Below are 18680 nucleotides of genomic sequence, written 5' to 3' on the forward strand. Positions count from 1 at the left end.
GTACTCAGAACCAAAATGCACACATGTATGACTATAACATTTGAGTTTAATTGGAATGAGTTCAGTTGCAGATGAGGTTAGTTGTAAGGGGCTGTGAAAGATGATTGTATATGTGGGGTGGAGTCCACCACAGAGTAGATTGTGCACAGATAGTACAGAGATATCAAATAGTCTGATTCAGGATAGTCTGGAAAATAGACTGAAAGGACATTAAATGGGTGGCAAAATCATCAAAGGGTAATTAGCCCTGGGGCTGTGGGTCCAGATTAAATGGGAAAGATGAGGTTCATGATAGGATTAGATTGAGTTTCGATAGGGAGAGATCTAGTCCATGATAAAGTGAATTATACATGTGTGAGAAGAGCAATTAAATTTAATGGGAACGCTTGGGTCAGGTAGGAGCGGACTGTACAGGTGATTAGTTTTATTGGCACAGCTGTATAATACCTCCTAAAATGGTTATGTTCAGATAACAAAGTGGCCAGGGGCGTCAGCATGGATACAACCCACATCCAGAAACATTTACCAAGCTCCAGACTGATACAGGTCATGATGAATCAAAGTCTCGCTGTTGCACAAACAATGCATTTCGTAGCAACAATCACAAATTAATCACTTCTAAACTGAATGTTGCAGCGCTCAGGAATAATGTTGGTTTTGCAGAGTGAATGATTCCAGCCACATGACTGACAGGGAGACAGTGGCTTCTGTGATCTTGCCTGGTCACTGCACTCACTGGCAGAGTTTCTGTCAGTGGTATTTCCACATCAACTCCCTACTGAGCATGTACTGTACCTAACCACCGCGGTTTTGATCCTCGTATCTGCGTGATCAAGCGCTCTAGGCCTCGCTCAAACAGAGACACTCCAGAAAGTCACGCAGTCCTAAGCGCTCCCCCAGAAGACCTCGTGGTAGCTGACTTTTATAGGTTCCCGGACCTCGAGGGGCCAAACCACATGGGGGTGGTCACTTTACAATCAAATCACAGATATCAATTAACCCCATACATAACAGGCCTTTCCATAACCCAATAATACAGTGGCTAATACATTGTATTCAAGCACTGTTCCTCGGAGGAAGCAAACATCACAACATTTACCCAGATATGTAAGAAAACCAGACAAGGCTCAATACCTCATCCAATCAACATTCAGTAAAGTAAAGCTTTGCAACATTATTTACAATTATTTACAAAGTGTATGTCTGGTTTGCATTCATACAATCCATTCTATGCATTTTGCACCTAATTGTCAGGGTCTGCAGATGTTCCCATTCTCTCCCTGCAGCTCAGATCTAGGTTCTAGTCAAACTGGCACCATTCTGCAGTTTATCCCATTTCTACATAGAGCACTTTTAAATTGACCAAATGGCCCAGCAGCCCTGAAGCCTTTACTAAATTTTAGAGTCCTAACCTCTCCAATCTGGCCAGGATTAACGAGGAGGTTGCAAAGAGGCTTCCAGGTAATTAGTATATATTGGGCAAATGCATGACAGATGCAGTATTATAAGTTGATAAGTTGTAGGAGCAGAATTAGGCCATTCGGCCCATCAAGTCCATTCTGCTATTTAATCATGGCTGATCTATCTTTCACTCTCAACCCCATTCTCCTGCCTTCTCCTCATAACCCCTGACATCCTTACTAATCATGAATCTGTCAATCTCCGCTTTAAAAATAACCATTGATGGCCTCCACTGTCGTCTGTGGCAATGAATTCCACAGATTCACCACCCACTGACTAAAGACTTTCCTCCTCATCTCCTTTCTAACAGCACGTCATTTTATTCTGAGGCTATGCCCTCTGATCCTAGACTCTCCCACTCGTGGAAACATCCTCTCCACATCCACTCTATCTAGGCCTTTCACTATTCGATAAGTTTCCATGATGGCCCCCTCATCCTTCTAAACTCCAGGGAATACAATACAATACAATTATACTTTATTAGCCAAGTATGTTTTGCAACATACGATAAATTTTATTTGCCAAGTGTGTCATACAAATCAAAAGTAACAGAATACACAAAATACATTTTAACATAAACATCCACCACAGTGACTCCTCCACATTCCTCACTGTGATGGAAGGCGAAAAAAAGTTCAATTTCCTCCCTTCTTTGTTCTCCCATGGTCGAGGTCCTCGAGCCTTCTGTTGATGGGGCGATCTTACTCCTGTAGTCGGCGGTCAGGCCCCCCATGTCGGGGCGATTCAAGCTCCTGCATTGTGAGGGGAATCTCAGCTCCCCATGTGCCAAGTGATCAGACCCCGGGTCGGGGCTTGTCGAACCTTCTGCATCGTTGGAGCTCCCGACATCTATGGTCTCTACCCGAGACTACGGGCAAAGGAACGGCTCCGATGGTAAGTACACGCCCTGCGGTGGGTCTTAAAGTCAGTCCCGAGCGAGGCCCCCAGCTCCACGATGTTAGGCCGCAAAGCGACCGGAGATACAACTCGGAAAACAATTGCATCTCCGGCAGCGTAAGAGATTGAAAAAAACATTCCACTGACCCCTTTCCCCTCCCCCCACATAAAACAAACCAGAGAACATTAACACAAATTTTTAAAACACACTAAAAAAAAAAAAAAAGACGAAAAAACAGACTGTTGGCGAGGCTTCCAATCGTGCGGCGCCCCCTGGTGGTACTTACAACCGCAGCCGGCGGTCGGGCCCTCCATGTTGTAGCTGGTTGTCTGGCCCTCCGCGTCTCCCTGGTGAATGCAGGCCCAGTGCCATCAAAAGCTCACCACATGTTAACCCAATCATTCCTGGGATCATTCTCATGAATCTCCTCTGGACCATCTCAAATGCCAGTACATCCTTTCTCAGATATAGGGCCCAAAACAGCTCACATAGCGGTTACTCCATACTCCAAATGAAATGATCAATTTTAGCAACAAAAAAAACTGAAAGACAGAATATCATCTGATGCAGCTCATGTTGGAGACGGCAATGATTCCTCAATGTTACCAATCAGAGGCTTGCAGGTCAGTGCAATAATAGTCAGACCAAAAACAGCAGTTATTAGATGTCCATCCTCATCTGAATAGCAGTTATAATTTTAGTAGTAAAATATTATCCTTATCTCAGTTTGCTTGGAATACTGCCTACTATAGTTGAGCTTCTGTATCTCAAAAAGTGGATCACTATGACTTTTAAAATTTAATTATGACCTGCTTTACGATGAAAAGCAGGATTCAAAGAAATGTTTACTACTTATATTAGGTCACTGAAAGGCAAATATTTATATACCAAAGGGAAAAGAAGTCTCAATTGCAATTAACCTAGTCCGGCTGAGTTAGCAGTCTCTGTGCTAACATGTTTAGATGTTTACTAAAATCTGTACATTGTATCTTTCCCCTGAGAGATTGTTCCCTAATAATGTGTACTGATTTATGTCTGGCTGTAAGCAGACTGATTGTCTTAAAATGCATCTTAGCTTGAGGAAATGAACTAAGAAAGAATGATCAAATAACACTATTTGGCCCATTGAAAGATGCTGCATTCTTGAAAGTTTTCAAATAGTCAAATCACAAATTCTGCCCGCCACCTATACACAACACAGGGACACAGACACACACATGCAAACATAGCCGCACACACACACAAACACACACAAACGCAAACACACAGAAATACATACACACACACACACACATACATATCCTATCTCTCACACAAGCATACAAACACTGCTTTGGTCTCTCATTCTCACTCACTCCTTCCCTCACTCTCCCACACAGCGGCACTCATGCATGCTGACTTAAACACAGTCATACAAATTCTCTCGTACACATGCACACGATCATCAGTGGCGATCGCTCGAGGTTGAGTGTGATTGCCCCCCTGTTGGGTCTTGAGATGGTTATAGAGGCAGATCCTGGAGCAACAGAAATACTTTATTGCAGTGTCCCTGCAGGTGGATGCCTGTAATGACATCTTATAACCTGGGGTGACTGGTGCACAAACAGCCACCAGATCCGGGTCCAACGGCATGGACTCACGATGGTTGAAGACTCACCCTGCTGCAGCCTACTGCTTTCTCAGCCTTTGTGGTGCTACACCTACTGGCCAGCTATTGAGGGAGTGCAACATAGGTTCACAAGGTTAATTCACAGGATGGTGGGACTGTCATATGCTGAGAGAATGGAGCAGCTTGGCTTGTATATTCTGGAATTTAGAAGGATGAGAGGACTTATTGAGACATATGATTATTAAGGGTTTGGACATGCTAGAGGCAGGAAACATGTTCCCAATGTTGGGGGAGTCCAGAACCAGGGGCTACAGTTTAAAGGCGTAAGGGGTAAGGCGTTTAGAACAGAGATGAGGAAACACGTTTTCACACAGAGAGTTGTGAGTGTGGAATTCTTTGCCTCAGAGGGCGGTGGAGGCCGGTTCTTTGGATACTTTCAAGAGAGAGCTTGATAGGGCTCTTAAAGATATCGGAGTCAGGGGATATGGGGCGAAGGCAGGAACAGGGTACTGATTATGGATGATCAGCCATGATCACATTGAATGGCGGTGCTGGCTCGAAGGGCCAAATGGCCCACTCCTGCACCTATTGTCTGTTGCCACCATCCTCCACCTGTTTCACCATTGAGATCATCTTCTTGGGCCGCGTTTTGGCTGGAACTTCTCCTTGATCTGCCCATCATGGGTGACCCAGCCAGGATGCTTTAGATCTTAGCATCTTAGACACATGGAAGCTTCTCCGTCAGGACATGGTTGTGACCCTTGGAGACACCTTGATTAGTGCAAGTGCCAGGGGTTATGGGGTGAAGGCAGGAGAATGGGATCGAGAGGGAAAGGTAAATCAGCCATGATTGAATGACGGAGTAGACTTAATGGGCTGAATGGCCTTGTTCTGCTCCTATAACTTATGAACTTATCCCTCTCTCGTGCACATGCATACACACGCGCGCACACACGTGCGCACACACATACACACAACTCCCCCCCTTCCAGTAGACTTTCATTATTACCTTTTAAAATGTATATTTATACATGAAATAGCCAACTACTTTCTTGAAGTTCCTGCGGAATCTGTCTCGACATTCCTTTCCAGATACACTATTTAAAAAAATATCTCATCTTTCTTGTCCTTTTGCCATTTACAAAAAAAATGTCCTTTGGATGCTGACTCGATTGTCCCAGTTTCTGCTTAAATACTATCAGAATCTCATTGTTTTTTGCACCTCGCTTAAATCCCCCTATGAGTTATTTCTTGCATCAAACATAAATATTATATCACAACACATGTGCCGTCACCTTTATTAGATTCATTATATTTTATGATCAGTTCCTGAGGCGTTTGACTTCTGCAGGTTTCCTGACATGTATGAGCTTGCTGTCTCCATTTGCAGGTTTATTTTTTCAGCATGTTCAGTTCCAGGAAGATGTCTTAACACTCTCCGCACAAGGCTTCCATGCACATGGACACTTATGTGTCTTATTGGTCTTACGTTTTCACAGCAGTTTTAAGGTACCGTAGTTAAACTGCCCAATGTGTTTTGTAGAAATATTATCAAGCAAAATATGAGACTGAACTTGGTTACATTTGATGTTTTTGGAAGCAACTTAATGGAGAGGAAAGAGGTCACTGAGTCATACAATCATAGCAAGATACAGCACACAAACAGGCCCTTTGGCCCACTGACTCCTCAATGCCATACAATCCCCTGTCTGTACTAATCTTAAATGAATCCCTTTTTAAATTATCCCCCGCATTCTCATCGACACCCTCCATTTCTACCACTCACCAACATACTGGCAATTTGCAGTGGCCAATTAACCAATAAATATGCACAACTTCAGAATAACGTTGGAAATTGGAGCACCCAGAGGAAACCCACACAGTCAGAAGGAGAATGCGCACTCTCCACACACACAGCATCAGAAGCCAGATTAAACCCAGACCTCTGGAGCTGTGAGGTAGCAGCTTAATTAACTACATCACTGTGCCATCATCGTGGAAACTGTCACTGTTGGATAATATTACAGAGGGACAGCCTATAGGTGAGAAATAGGAGGGGGCAAAATCTCAACCGTAGGTGGATACCGGAGGTTCTGATATCTGATCAGGTAACGAGGGCGACATAAATGTACAACTTGTAGGGCCACTTCCTCGCAACACCAGAAACCCAGATCTCCGGTACTGTCTTTGTGGAGTTTGCATGTTCTCCCTGGAACTGAGTGTGGTTGCCCCCGTCTGCTCTGTTTCCTCTTGCATCCCAAAGACAGGGGATTTGGTGGGTTAATTGGGCACTGAATTATCTCGAGTATGTATGTGAGCGGTAGGATCTGGGGGGGATGTGGGGACAATAAAAAAAAGAGATGCATTTAGTATTTGTGTAAATGGGTGGTTGATGATCCATACAGACTCGGCGGGCTGAAGGCCACGTTTCTGTGCTGCATGCCTCCATGAATGTTGGTGATTTTTTGGGTAGATCTGTACTGTCCAAATCTAATTGAATTCAAATTGAATTGGACAGTACAGTCCCAGTTGAGAGCTTTGGAGAAAGATGGTAACATTGAATAGTCAACTGTACCTTAAAGTTGCATCAATCCATTCCGTTCGATTTTATTCTGAACTCATCCTCGCTGGATGTAGTGTGGTTCACCTTGACAATCTCCCTTATAATTACCAGCAAGTCAAAGTTGCCTGGTGTCCTTGTGACTTAGCTCCCTGGAGCTTACTTCTGATGAGCCATACAGTGTACTGTTAGCACAATACTCAGGCCGACAAAATTCACAGGGGGAATTTATAGGATTATCATCCCTCTCAGTAGGTTGGCCATCAACAGCTTGGAAACTTCAGTACAGTCTGTTAATCCACGGGTAATGAGAGATTGTAAAGGTAGGTAATGGCACCAGCGCAGGAGCCCAATTTACTTCCCATCTGAAGTTGGCATCTCGTTTTACTGGCAGGTTTTTGAGTGTTCCTCAATTCTGCAGCTGGTTCTGTTTCGTGTTGCTGGTTCAGATGCCCCTGTAGTCCACTTCTGCGAGGGCCAGAATTGTCTGTAGCTAACGATTAAGTCCAGGAAGAGAATATCAAACACCAAGATTTCACTCCTTGACCTTGCCCAAAATATTTAGAACATTCCTGTGTTAAATGTAATCTGGGTTAAGTACAAAGTGAAGCCTCCCCATGTAATCCCCAACCCTAACCCTGGACTCACCACTACCTCGGTGTTCTGTGAATCCCATGTTCACCAAAAGTGGTACTGAGGATGCACGAGACCAGAGCTCCTAATCACTGACTATAATGTTCTATTTATAGCAATCAGAAAGACACCAGAGGTATGAGTCTTCTCAGTGTCGACACAAGGAATTGCAGATGCTGGTTTACAAAATAAAGGCGCAAGGTACTGGAGTAACTCGGCGGGTCAGGCAGTATCACTGGAGAACGTGGATAGGTCCAGACCCGATACGTCAACTATCGATGTTCTCCAGAGCTGTTGCCTAACCTGTAGAGTTACTCCAGCACTTTGTGTCTTTTTTTTATGAGTCTTTTAGCTCATGTCCAGAGTGAAAGGCTCCCGCTTTGAAGGGACATTGCAGCTCAAGGAAATCCACTTCGCCAAAGTCCAAGGCAGCAAAGCATCAAAACAGAAAATGCTGAAAACACTGAGCAGGCCAGGCCTATGGGAAAATAAATGGTTAATGTTTTGGAGCTGGCCCTTAAGTAAAATTGTATGAAATTATTTAATTTTGGAGTCCTAGACCTGAAAAGGTTTCTGCTTCTTCTTCCATAGTAGATGCCTGATTACTATGTGTTTCAGGTATTTCTGTTCTTATTTCAAATTTCCAATGTCTGCCGTTGTTTTTGTTTGTCTATCACAGTATCGTGCATTTTTCTCTGAGCATCCAGGGAGCCTGACATTGATGTTTTATTTTGAGTTAGGTATTTTTGAAGTAATCTCACAAACATGCTTGAGTATTGACATAAGGATCAGAGCTGAAAGCTACTCCATGGTGATTCCAATAGTTTAGTTTGGAATATATTTTGAAAGATTAGAAGGCATAACAGCTTGGATTTGTAAAGCTCATTTAACACAGACCCCCATGTTCATGCAGCTCAATGGAAGCAATCATCCTGTGACTACTGGAATAGTTTTGTTTAAAGTTCATTTATAGACAAATGGCTATAACTAAAAAGAAAGACTCAAGTATTGCATTTCTTTCATTGAACAAGTTGAGGCGGAATAAATAAAAGGTGTTTGCATTGAAAAAAGTCAAAAGGTGAGTGGACATCAATGAGAATGGATTAATTGTTATTACTGGAAAAACGAGGGATGCATTTTCACTAAGAGGATCACAGGAACATAAAACCCAATCATGTTATGGCTGTAGAGACAGTTTAGATATTAAAAGGGAGCTGCACAGTTATTTAACAAATAAGAATATTAAAATATGCAAAGCAAAAAGGAATGGGATTGGAGGATGCAACTGTGTCTGAAGAACAAGTAAGGACAGTATACATAGAGATCATACCCATCCACAAGTGTAACTTTCCATTAGACCCCAACACAGTGTAGACACAAAGGCAGAAGTAGCAAAGTGCTGTCTATTAGGATTGTCAAAGATGGGACACAGGAAGGAAACTGTTCGATGCACATTGGTAGTGATGGCGTTAGGTTTAAAATCTCTCTCGGTATTGAACAATTGCCACATAAACATTACAACAGAAATCAATTTTCAAACCCGCATAGTTTCCTTGAAGAGAATTGAGATGTGTATTAAATTGTTCAGTGTCCCAATTGAGTGGGAAGATGATTAATGGCTATATTTTTTGTGTAGAAGAAGTTTGTGTGATGCACTAAATATTCTGTTCCAATATTGCCACTGGATGGAGTCTATTTTAATAACATGATGGCAAGCTTACTTGACAAAACTGCCAATGTGAAAAAGATGCCAAGTAGTTCTGCCATTGATGTAGAGAATCATATCTGGTGAAACATTCAGTCATAGAAACCAGTGCTAAATGCCTGTGACTTGCATGGTTAGATTATAGTTAGATATACTGTAGTTGGAAGAGAGAAGTCATCTAGATACGCCTGATAGCCATTAGGGGACATGTATGTGGGACAGAATGCATACTTTTAAAATCCCATATGTTTTGGGAAGGTCCATACTTCCATCTCAGAGCTTTAGCAATTAGACCTTGGTTCAAATAAAAAAAGTTCTGTGTTGGCGTTTACAATCAAAGGCATCGGAGATATTCCCCCATTAGCTCACCTTTTGTTCAACATTTCAACAGTACTGAGTGATATGAACCTTTTGGCAGTCAAAGCTGTGCACCTGTGTGTAGAAGGCAAGCAAAGACAGATTTTAATTATAAGGTGTTATCACACCAGACTTTCCCCCTGAAGCGTCGTACACAAAAAATCCTCCCACCTCCTGTTGAGAAAATGTGTGGAAATGGAGATAAAGCCACTGCATGTTCATCCAACAAAGGGACTCCTGTTACTGAGTAGACTGAGCTGTCAGGTTACATCATAACAAATGGAAAGCAGCCGTCTCCTCAGATTAGTTGGTTCTATCTCAGTGCACCTCTGGCTTGTTTCTCTCACTTCTTTCTAACACTGGAAGAGTGCTGGAGCAGAAGGAGCTTTACACCTTTCAGAAGTTATTTTCTACGGTTTGTTTGGTGGGCAACACTGTCACATCTGGGCTGAAGGTTGTGAATTGAAGTCCCAAATGAAGAACTTGAGTTTGTAGTCCCTGATTTGGTGCCGAGGGCCTAATCCAATTAATTAAAAAAAATTCCGGCCCTTCTTAGCTCTTGTAAGAGATTGTGAAATAAATCATGAACTTATTTGAAGAGTGAGGAGTTCCAGTTCTAAGTAATATTCCTCACTCAACCAATTCCTACAATGCAGATCAACTTGTTTTAGTTTAGTTTAGTCTGAAGATACAGTGAGGAAACAGGCCCTTCAGCCCACCGAGTCTGCACCGACCTGCGATCCCTGCATGCTGAAACACTATCCTACACACACACTAGGGACGATTTATACTTATACCAAGTCAATTAACATACAAACCTCTAAGTCTTTGGTGTGGGAGGAAACCAAAGAACTCAGAGAAAACCCACGTGGTCATGAAGGGAATGTGCAAATTCTGTATAGACAGCATCCATAGTCGAGATCTAACCCAGAACTCCAGCGATCCAAGCGCTGCAAGGCAGCAACTTCACCACTGTGCCACCATGCCTTGTTGTGGGTGGGAGTTTTTTCCAGGACAAATTTGTTGCATTACATCAATGACTTCACTCCAGAGGAATATCATTTGTCGCTCTCGACTGGGAAAAGCTTGCATTTCTGTGTGGCCTCACTTGATCTTGGGAAGTTATAAATGTCCTACATTTGGCCTCTGTTGTAGTTGAGGAAACGCAGTTACCAATTGATGCACTGGAATTTTCATAAATGGGAATGAGAATACATTTTCCTGATGTTGCCTGAAGGATATACATTAGCCAGGACACTGGGGGGGGGGGGGGGATTCTGCTGCTTGAGGAAATTGTGCCATGGGATATTTTACACCACACTGAAACAGCAGATGGGGCCTCAATTTAACATGTCATCTAAAAGATGCCATCTCCCACAGTGCAGCACTTGTTCAATACTGCAGGCACGGAAATCGCTATCAAAACATGGGGGGGACACAATTTCTTGACGGCCTCACACACGCACGCACACACACACACACACACGCACACGCACACACACACACGCGCGCGCCGCGCGGCTTCAGCCGTAGGTCCTGTGGAGACCCACTGTCAATATAAACTTAACCGAGAGAGGTGGCGGAGCGAGCACTCGGAGCTGGTGCTCGGTCTGTTCAGCAGCAAGGGTGAGATCAACTTCAGACAAGATGCTGGTGGGGAGAAAAATACTCCGTAAAGACATCGCCCGGTGTCAGGATCTAAACCCGTGTCCCTGGCGCTGTGAGGCAGCAGTAACGCATGGACCGAGTGGCCTCTCTCTCCCTCTCTCTGTATCTTCCAGCAGCCGCGGCAGACCCTCCACCTTCCAGATAGAGAACCACATCCCTGGCGGTGACCCGGTCCCAGCTCCCTCTGCTCATCGGGCGGCGACTCCACGCTGTACCTAATCACCCCCGAGTCAAGCGGCGCGCTGGGCTGGAGGAGAGAGCGAGATGCATGCGAGGCTTCGGCCGTGGGCTTGAATCGCCCGTTCACGGGGTCTTTCATCGGCCGGCGGAGGCTTCAACATCAGGAGCCTTGATCGCCTCGATGCAGGAGTTTGATTTTAAGCCACGACGGGCGCTGAAAGGCCCCGCGAATGGGCCGATTCGGCCCTTAGAAAGTAGCTGATAAAGTCCGGATGACAAAACATGGGGGGGATTGTCCCCCACCTCTCAAAGCATGGGGGGACGTGTCCTCTCTGTCCTCCGCAGGATTTCCACCCCAGTAATATTGTATTAACTTGTCAGCTAATCTTATATATTCAGATCTCTAGGATTTGATCACAAAGCTTTGCAGCGAGGAAACGATCCCTTTGGCACACTATGTCAGGACCATTCACCCGCACACTAGGGACAATTTACAGTGGCCAATTGAGCTACCATGTTGGTGATGTGTGAGGAAACCAGAAGGAACTCACACAGTCAGAGGGCAGTCGTGCAAATTCATTGAAGGGTGGTTCTTTTCCAACTGTTCAAAGTTGCGCTAACATTACACATTCCTCCCCTCTTTTCTCACTGACCCACATGCAACCTCTCTCTGCCAACAGGTGCCTCCAAGCCCTGAGTGTGTGCGGGCCATGATGAGGCTGATATATTGTCCTCACTGCCGGAGCATGGGGAGTGTGAAACCCTGCAACAATTACTGCCTCAACATCCTGAAAGGATGCTTGGCCAATCAAGCCGACCTGGACAGTGAATGGAGAAATCTAGTCGGTAAGATTTATGGTCGTGGGGGTTGCAGGTTCGGTTGGTATCGGTGGGGCACAGTGTGAATACTAGAATTCAACATTTGGCACACAAGTAGATTCCTATCTATCTATATTTTCTTCGTCCAGCTTATTCTTCTGTGGATCTTAAGGCATCTGGAAATGTTCTTGATTGCCTAATGTATCCTGAACCAGGGGTCACAGTTTAAGAATAAGGGGTAGGCCAATCGGATTGAGATGAGGAAAAGCCTTTTCACCCTGAGAGTTGTGAATCTGTGGAATTCTCTGCCACAAAAGGCAGTGGAGGCCAATCCACTGGATGTTTTCAAGAGAGAGTTAGATCTAGCTCTTAGGGCTAACGGAATCAAGGGATATGGGGAAAAAGCAGGAACGGACCACTGATTTTGGATGATCAGCCATGATCATATTGAATGGTGGTGCTGGCTCGAAGGGCAGAATGGCCTATTCCTGCACCTATTTTCTATGTTTCTATGTATCAGTGGTAGGAAGCTGTATTCCTGGGAAGAGAGGTTTGTCCTCTGATGGACAGGGATATAAGGAGGGTCATCCCAAACCAGGGACCTGTGTGGAAGAATGACTGATGGTGGGAGGAATTTGAACGCTGACCGTCTCTGTTCTGCTTGGTGTTACAGACTCTATGCTTCAGGTGGCCGACAAGTTTAATGGTCCGTCAAACATGGAGTCGCTGGTTGATACAATTTATTTGAAGATCTCCGAAGCAATACAAACCATGCAAGATAACAGGGCTCACATTTCCTCAAAGGTAAGGAGCGTCATGGTGAAGAGTGTTAGCACGGAGGTTGGCTTTACCCCTATACCCCTATGATGAAAGATGTTCCTCTTAAGAGATATGAGTGGGCAGAGTTGGGCCATATCATGAAGCAGTAAGTGGCATTGAGTTTGTGTTACAGCATCAAGGATTGTGCTACACCTTGCGATGGTTAACGCATGTGATGGAATTAAAACTCGTGGATCAAGGGCATCGCAGGGATGGGGCTGTTGTAATTTCATTTGAGGGGCTGCGTTTGTAAATGGGAGTGATGAGGAGTGGTACAATGGCTCAGCTGGTGGAAAGCCAGTGAGCCGGGTTCAATCCTGATCTTGCACTGGCCTAAATCTTAAAGTGTTTCTTCCGGATGCTTTGGTTTCCTACTACATGCCAAAATTGTGTGTATTGTAGGTTAACTGGCCACTGTAAATTTCCCCTGGTGTGTCGGTGAGTGGTAGAACCATAGGGGATGTGATGGGAATGTGGTGAGAATGGGTTACAGGGATTAATGAATAGGGGATGGAATCACTCTGAGTTGACATGGCTGGCTTTGCATCCTACACTTTTGTAACGAAATATGAACCATGATCAGATGTAGGTTGTCGTAGATATTGTCATGGGGGGGGGGGGGGGGAGGAGGTCCAGTCACCGTTTTTTCGGCGGCCTACTACGAATGTGACTTTCCTGGCAGGTGCCTAAGTGGGACAGGCCCTTTACAGCACCAGAGATCCGGGTTTGACCCTGATTACGGATGCTGTCTGTATGGAGTTTGCACATTCTCCCTGTGACCGCACAGGTTTTGTCCGGGTGCTTTCCTCCCACAGTCCAAAGATGTGTAGGCTTGTCGGTTAAATGGCTTCTGTAAATTGTCCCTAGGATAAAACTACTGTTTGGTCGGCACGGACTTGGTAGGCCGGAAGGCCTGTTTCCACGCTGGATCGCTAAAATTAAAACTAAAACCTCCCACCCCTTTGCTACCCACATTGAAACACCACATTATATCAGGTCTGTAATTAGCTCTCCAGTAAATATTAACAATGAATCTTTAATGGAAACTATTATCCATCCGTTTTTGTCTGTCAGTTAAGATCTGAAAGGAACTTCAGAATTCCAGAGGGATCAAGAGTGGGGTCAGAACAGAATAGCTTTAGCATCCCCAGAGAGGCTGGAGGTAAACCTGTCAGTGGGACTGGGCTGTTGAGGGGGAGTGTGTGATTAGGATGAAGTGCACAGGGAGAACGCCAGAGGATTAGGGAATTACTTTCAGACATCTGGATAAAGTTATCTCATCATCTCGGCAAAGTTGTGCAATTCTATTTGATTAAAAAAAAAGATAAACTGACGTCAAAACATAGGCAAAGGAAATAGAGGAAGAGAGAACATGAGTGGATGGGGAACCTGACTAACTTGGCTAAGAGCAGGGCTTGGGCTCTTGAGTCTCACACAGAATGATTTCCTTCCCTCCCTAAAATTTGTCCCAAACACAATCAACTTTGGTTATCCTTGGGACAACTATCCTGTCTGCCTGTAAATTTGAATTCATCCAAAACTCACATCCCAATTCCAATGTAACCCATTGTTGACTGAACCACATGCCCAGGATTTAAAAATCCCCATCGTTGTTTTGAAGTTCCACCCCGGCAGCCCCATGCCGACTGAATGGGACAAAGTTGGTGAACTCAGTTGATCAAATCTCCCATCTTTTTTGCATCTTTACAATAAGTTAATGTGGGATTGCATTTGGAGTGAAGTCATCTTCTCCAGCCTTGGATCGCCAGGCTCTGCCCATTTCTGGCCTCTTAAACATCGTTGATATTAACTAAGCTATGCCATGAGCTGATCTATGTTGTTTGAAACCAATGTAGTTACCATGGGGTGTCTTCCTTATTGCTCGGCATTGCGGGAGAGTTATTTGTCTATTGTTGTGCGAATGCATCATGCCTAACGCCGCTAATCCTGTTACCTGCTTACATAAAACGATCAAATCTATTGAGATGTAAGTTGAATATGTTTTTGATAGTTTGTTTCTTTGCCAGGTTCTGCAGGGGTGTGGTAACCTCAAATCTGTGGCCAAACGTTCAGTGGAGGATGATTCAAGGCAACGTGGGAAGCCGTATGGGGTTGAGGAGAGGCCGGTCGGTTCAGTCACTCCACTCATGGACAGATTGGTGAGTAGTGTTAACTCCCAATTTCAACACCCACAGTCAGACGAACATTACAAATGCTGATTTTTTTCTCATTAGAAAAATGGGGATACAAAGAGTCCTGGGAAGAGAAAGATTGCCACTTTGGCAGCAGCAATGTTGAAGCAACTTCATCTACTGTTTCTGTTGTGAGCACATCTTATCAGCAAGACCAAGCACAGGCTGGGCGATCGTTTCGCTGAACACTTGTGCTCAGTCTGCCTTGGCCTACACGATCTCCCGGTTTCTGTACATTTTAACTCCCCTTCCCATTCCTATACTAAACTTTCCGCCCTGGGCCTCCTCCACTGTCGGAGTGAGACCACATGCTAATTAGAAGAGCAACACCTCATATTTAGTTAGGGCAGCTTACAACCCAGCGGTATGCATGTTGATTATTCTAAATTTCAAGTAACCCCTGCATTCCCCCTCTTCCCTCACCCTAGTTGGCCTACTAGTCCCACTGTTCATGTCCTTGTATCGCTTAGTTATCACCTCTTCCCCGCCCCCCTCCCCCGATGACAATGGGCCATTATGCACTCCACCCTTCCTTGGGCATCTGTTGCCGGCCCTGCTTTGTTCTTGCCTTTTCCTGCCCCCAGGTTCCTCCCTGACTATTTTCATTCTGAAGAAGGGTCCCGACCCGTAATGTCACCCATCCTTTTTCTCCAGAGATGCTGCCTGACCTGCTTAGTTACTCCAGCACTTTGTGTCTATTTTGGCTATAGCCTATTATGCACACCCACATTACTTTAGGAACCCCTTCATTGTAAATGGAAATTGGGATTGGATGCTTTATATAACTCTTCATCCGCACCATAAGTGCTGCTTTATCTTGGTAACTGGGTACAATCCAATGCCTAACTCACAGTAGTTTGAAAGATAAAGTGCTTTTTTCCGGTAGGCGGCGCGACTCTCGTCTGCAGCGGCCTCTGCAGTCCGTCTGCGTTTTTATTATTTTATGTCTATGTTTTAATGTAGTTTTTGTTATTTTTGTTGGGGTATGTGTGTGGGGGGGTGGGGGTGGTGTGGGGGGGTTGGGGGTAACTTTTAAATCTCTCCCTGCACGGGAGACCTGACCTTTTCTTTGTCGGGTCTCCGTTGTCGTTGGGGCTGCAACGAGGAGCGGCCTCCAACAGGAAGACCGGGGGCTGTGGTGCCGACTACTCACCTCACCGTCGCGGAGCTGGCCGAGTCCAGAGCGGGTGGAGCTGTGGTGGACGCTGCTGCGGCCCGACCCCCGGAGATTCGGTGGCTGCAACTGCGGGTTTGGCGGACGGCACCGGGAGCCCGCGGGTCCCTGGAGGGAGACCGCTTTTCAGGGCTCCCGCAACGGCGACTACTCCCGCCCGAGTTGCGGGGTTGAAGAGCTCCTGGAGCGGGGCCTACATCACCGCCCCGCGCGGCTTGGAATGGCCGCGGGAGTTTGCGAGCGCACGCCGGGGGCTCTAACATCAAGAACCCGGTGTGCGGCCTTGCATCACCCGGCGTGGCTTAAATGGCCACGGGACAATTCGCCATCGCCCGCCGGGGGCTTTGACTTTGACTCTGACATCGGGGGGGGAGTGCAGTGGAGAGAAAAGTTTTTTTGGCCTTCCATCACAGCAATGTGATGGATGTTTATGTAAAATATGTTGTGTCTTGGGTCTATTTGTTTGTAATGTATGGCTGCAGAAACGGCATTTCGTTTGGACCTCAAGGGGTCCAAATGACAATAAATTGAATTGTATTGTATTGTATCTGCACAGTGCATTTTGCATTTTGCACTTTCAACCACCAGTGGAGAAGTGGTCATCAGATCACAATCATAGTGAAAAGGGAAGCAGTCAAAAGTGTGGACATGTGGTATGTTAGTTCCCTGAAACCATCACTGCTCCTAACCATGAGACAAAGGGTATGTGATTAAGTATCCAGTCACGTGCAAGTCTAAGTTTATTGTCACGCACATAAGTACAGTGAGGTACACGTACAATGAAAATCTTACCCGCGCAGCATCAAAGACTCGGACAAACGCGGAAACGCATAAATTATATATAAATCATACTTAATACTGCCATAAAAAAAGTATATGCAAGAAAAAATGTGCTGAACACAATTAGAAAAAAAAAAGCCACGATAGTGCATGTGGTGGTCCATGGTGTTCTGTAGCTGAGATAAGCCTTTGTGCTCCAATGCAAGTGGTGATGTAGCACTAGCTGCAGTTGTGGGCTTATTCTGGGAGGCCTCTTCACTCCTAGTGCCACGTTACATTAACTTATTACAAAAATATATAGATATATTTCCACACTGCATGCCTCCAACAATTCCCACCACTCTGCTCATGCTCATTGGATCATGTAGACATGCTTGGCATAAAGGGAACATATGCTTGCCCAATGGTTACATTGCTGTAATCTTTGATGTTGACTGAAAATAAAAATCTACAATAATTTGCCAGTATGTAGTTTTTCAAGGATGATTCATTAATGTATTTATTATATTCAAGTAATTGTCAATTCAGCATTTACAAAATGTGCATCAAATTAAATCATTGTCATCGTTGTACAAGCCACAGCAACCTCCAACATTCCCAAAGAGTCAGTGAACACTGCAGGCTCTGAATCCAGGGACCCCAGGCACAGATGTGTCCTTGGGAAAGGGAATGGCAGTAGGTTTGGGCAGAGCCCGTGTCAGCCCACTGCCTGGTCTAGTGAATGGTCATCTTGGCCAGGCCCCAACCAACATGTATTCTGATAAAGAGGTAGAGTGTTTGACATTGGGGTTCGAAGGTCAGGGAGGTGAGGACTGAGTTTGATGCATTGGGCAGCACAATGGCTTTGTGGGAGAGTTGCTGCCTTGCAGCGCCAGAGACCCGGGTTCGATCTTGACTATGGGTACTGTCTGTACGGGGTTTGTACATTCTCCCTGTTGATTTTCTCCGGGTGCATACAGGTTTATAGGTGAATTGGCTTCGGTAAAAATTATAAATTGTTCCTAGTGTGTGGGATAATGTTAGTGTACAGAATGATCACTGGTTGGCACAAACTCGGTGAGCTGACTGCCCTGTTTCTGCGCTGCACCACTAAAGTCTAAAACGCTATTGTAACGACTGGCATCTTTTCAGGTCACCGAAGTCAAGATGAAGTTGCGAGACGTCAGAGAGCTGTGGGTCAACTTGCCAAGTGTCCTGTGCAACGAGAAGGTGACTGCAGGGTCAGCTAACGAGGACAGGTGCTGGAACGGACAGAGCAGAGGGAGGTAAGAGGCTGCTCTTGGAGTAGTAGGAGGAGAAAGGGGAACCAACCTCTTTGTCTGCCGTAAAGCACATCGTGCAGCTTGGAACATTGGGCCTGATTCTTAATTGGGAAAGGAGCAGAGGGAGCATTTTGATATGGCAGCCATAACGTCAGGCAGGATGGAAGCAGATCATTCAGCCCACCATGGCCACCAAACATCCAATTTCACCAATCCCATTTTATTCCCACCACATTCCCATCCCGTTTTCCCCGATTGTCCCACTCACTTACACACTTACTTACGGGGCAAATTTCAGTGGTCAATTAACCTACCATTGAGAGAGGAAACGAGCAACAGACTGAATCCTGGGAATCGCACAGATTTTAGAGGAATCTGAATTTAACAGGATCTTGATAATATTATGTAAAATTCAGAAGGGCTATGACAATGTCAAATCCCTGTTTAGTGCCTCAAGAACATGTGAGTCACGGATTAATGATAGTCCTGAATGAACTGAGATGAAGAGAAATCCATGCACTTAACAGTTGTAAATCTGTGCATTTCTGTACCCCAAGAACTGT

General features: G+C 45.1%; 1 protein-coding gene across 1 annotated transcript in view; it reads left to right on the top strand.

Moving 5' to 3' along the window:
* The window catches only part of gpc1 (glypican 1), a 140906-nt gene that overhangs the window by 106654 nt on the left and 15572 nt on the right, over positions 1–18680 (top strand). The window contains exons 4-7 of the mRNA XM_033031525.1: positions 11752–11917; positions 12564–12694; positions 14737–14868; positions 17987–18120. Of these exons, the coding sequence (XP_032887416.1) occupies positions 11752–11917; positions 12564–12694; positions 14737–14868; positions 17987–18120 (563 nt within the window). The remainder of the gene's footprint in view (positions 1–11751; positions 11918–12563; positions 12695–14736; positions 14869–17986; positions 18121–18680) is intronic.

The sequence above is a fragment of the Amblyraja radiata genome, chromosome 13 (genome assembly GCF_010909765.2).
Source record: "Amblyraja radiata isolate CabotCenter1 chromosome 13, sAmbRad1.1.pri, whole genome shotgun sequence".
Taxonomy (NCBI): Eukaryota; Metazoa; Chordata; class Chondrichthyes; order Rajiformes; family Rajidae; genus Amblyraja; species Amblyraja radiata.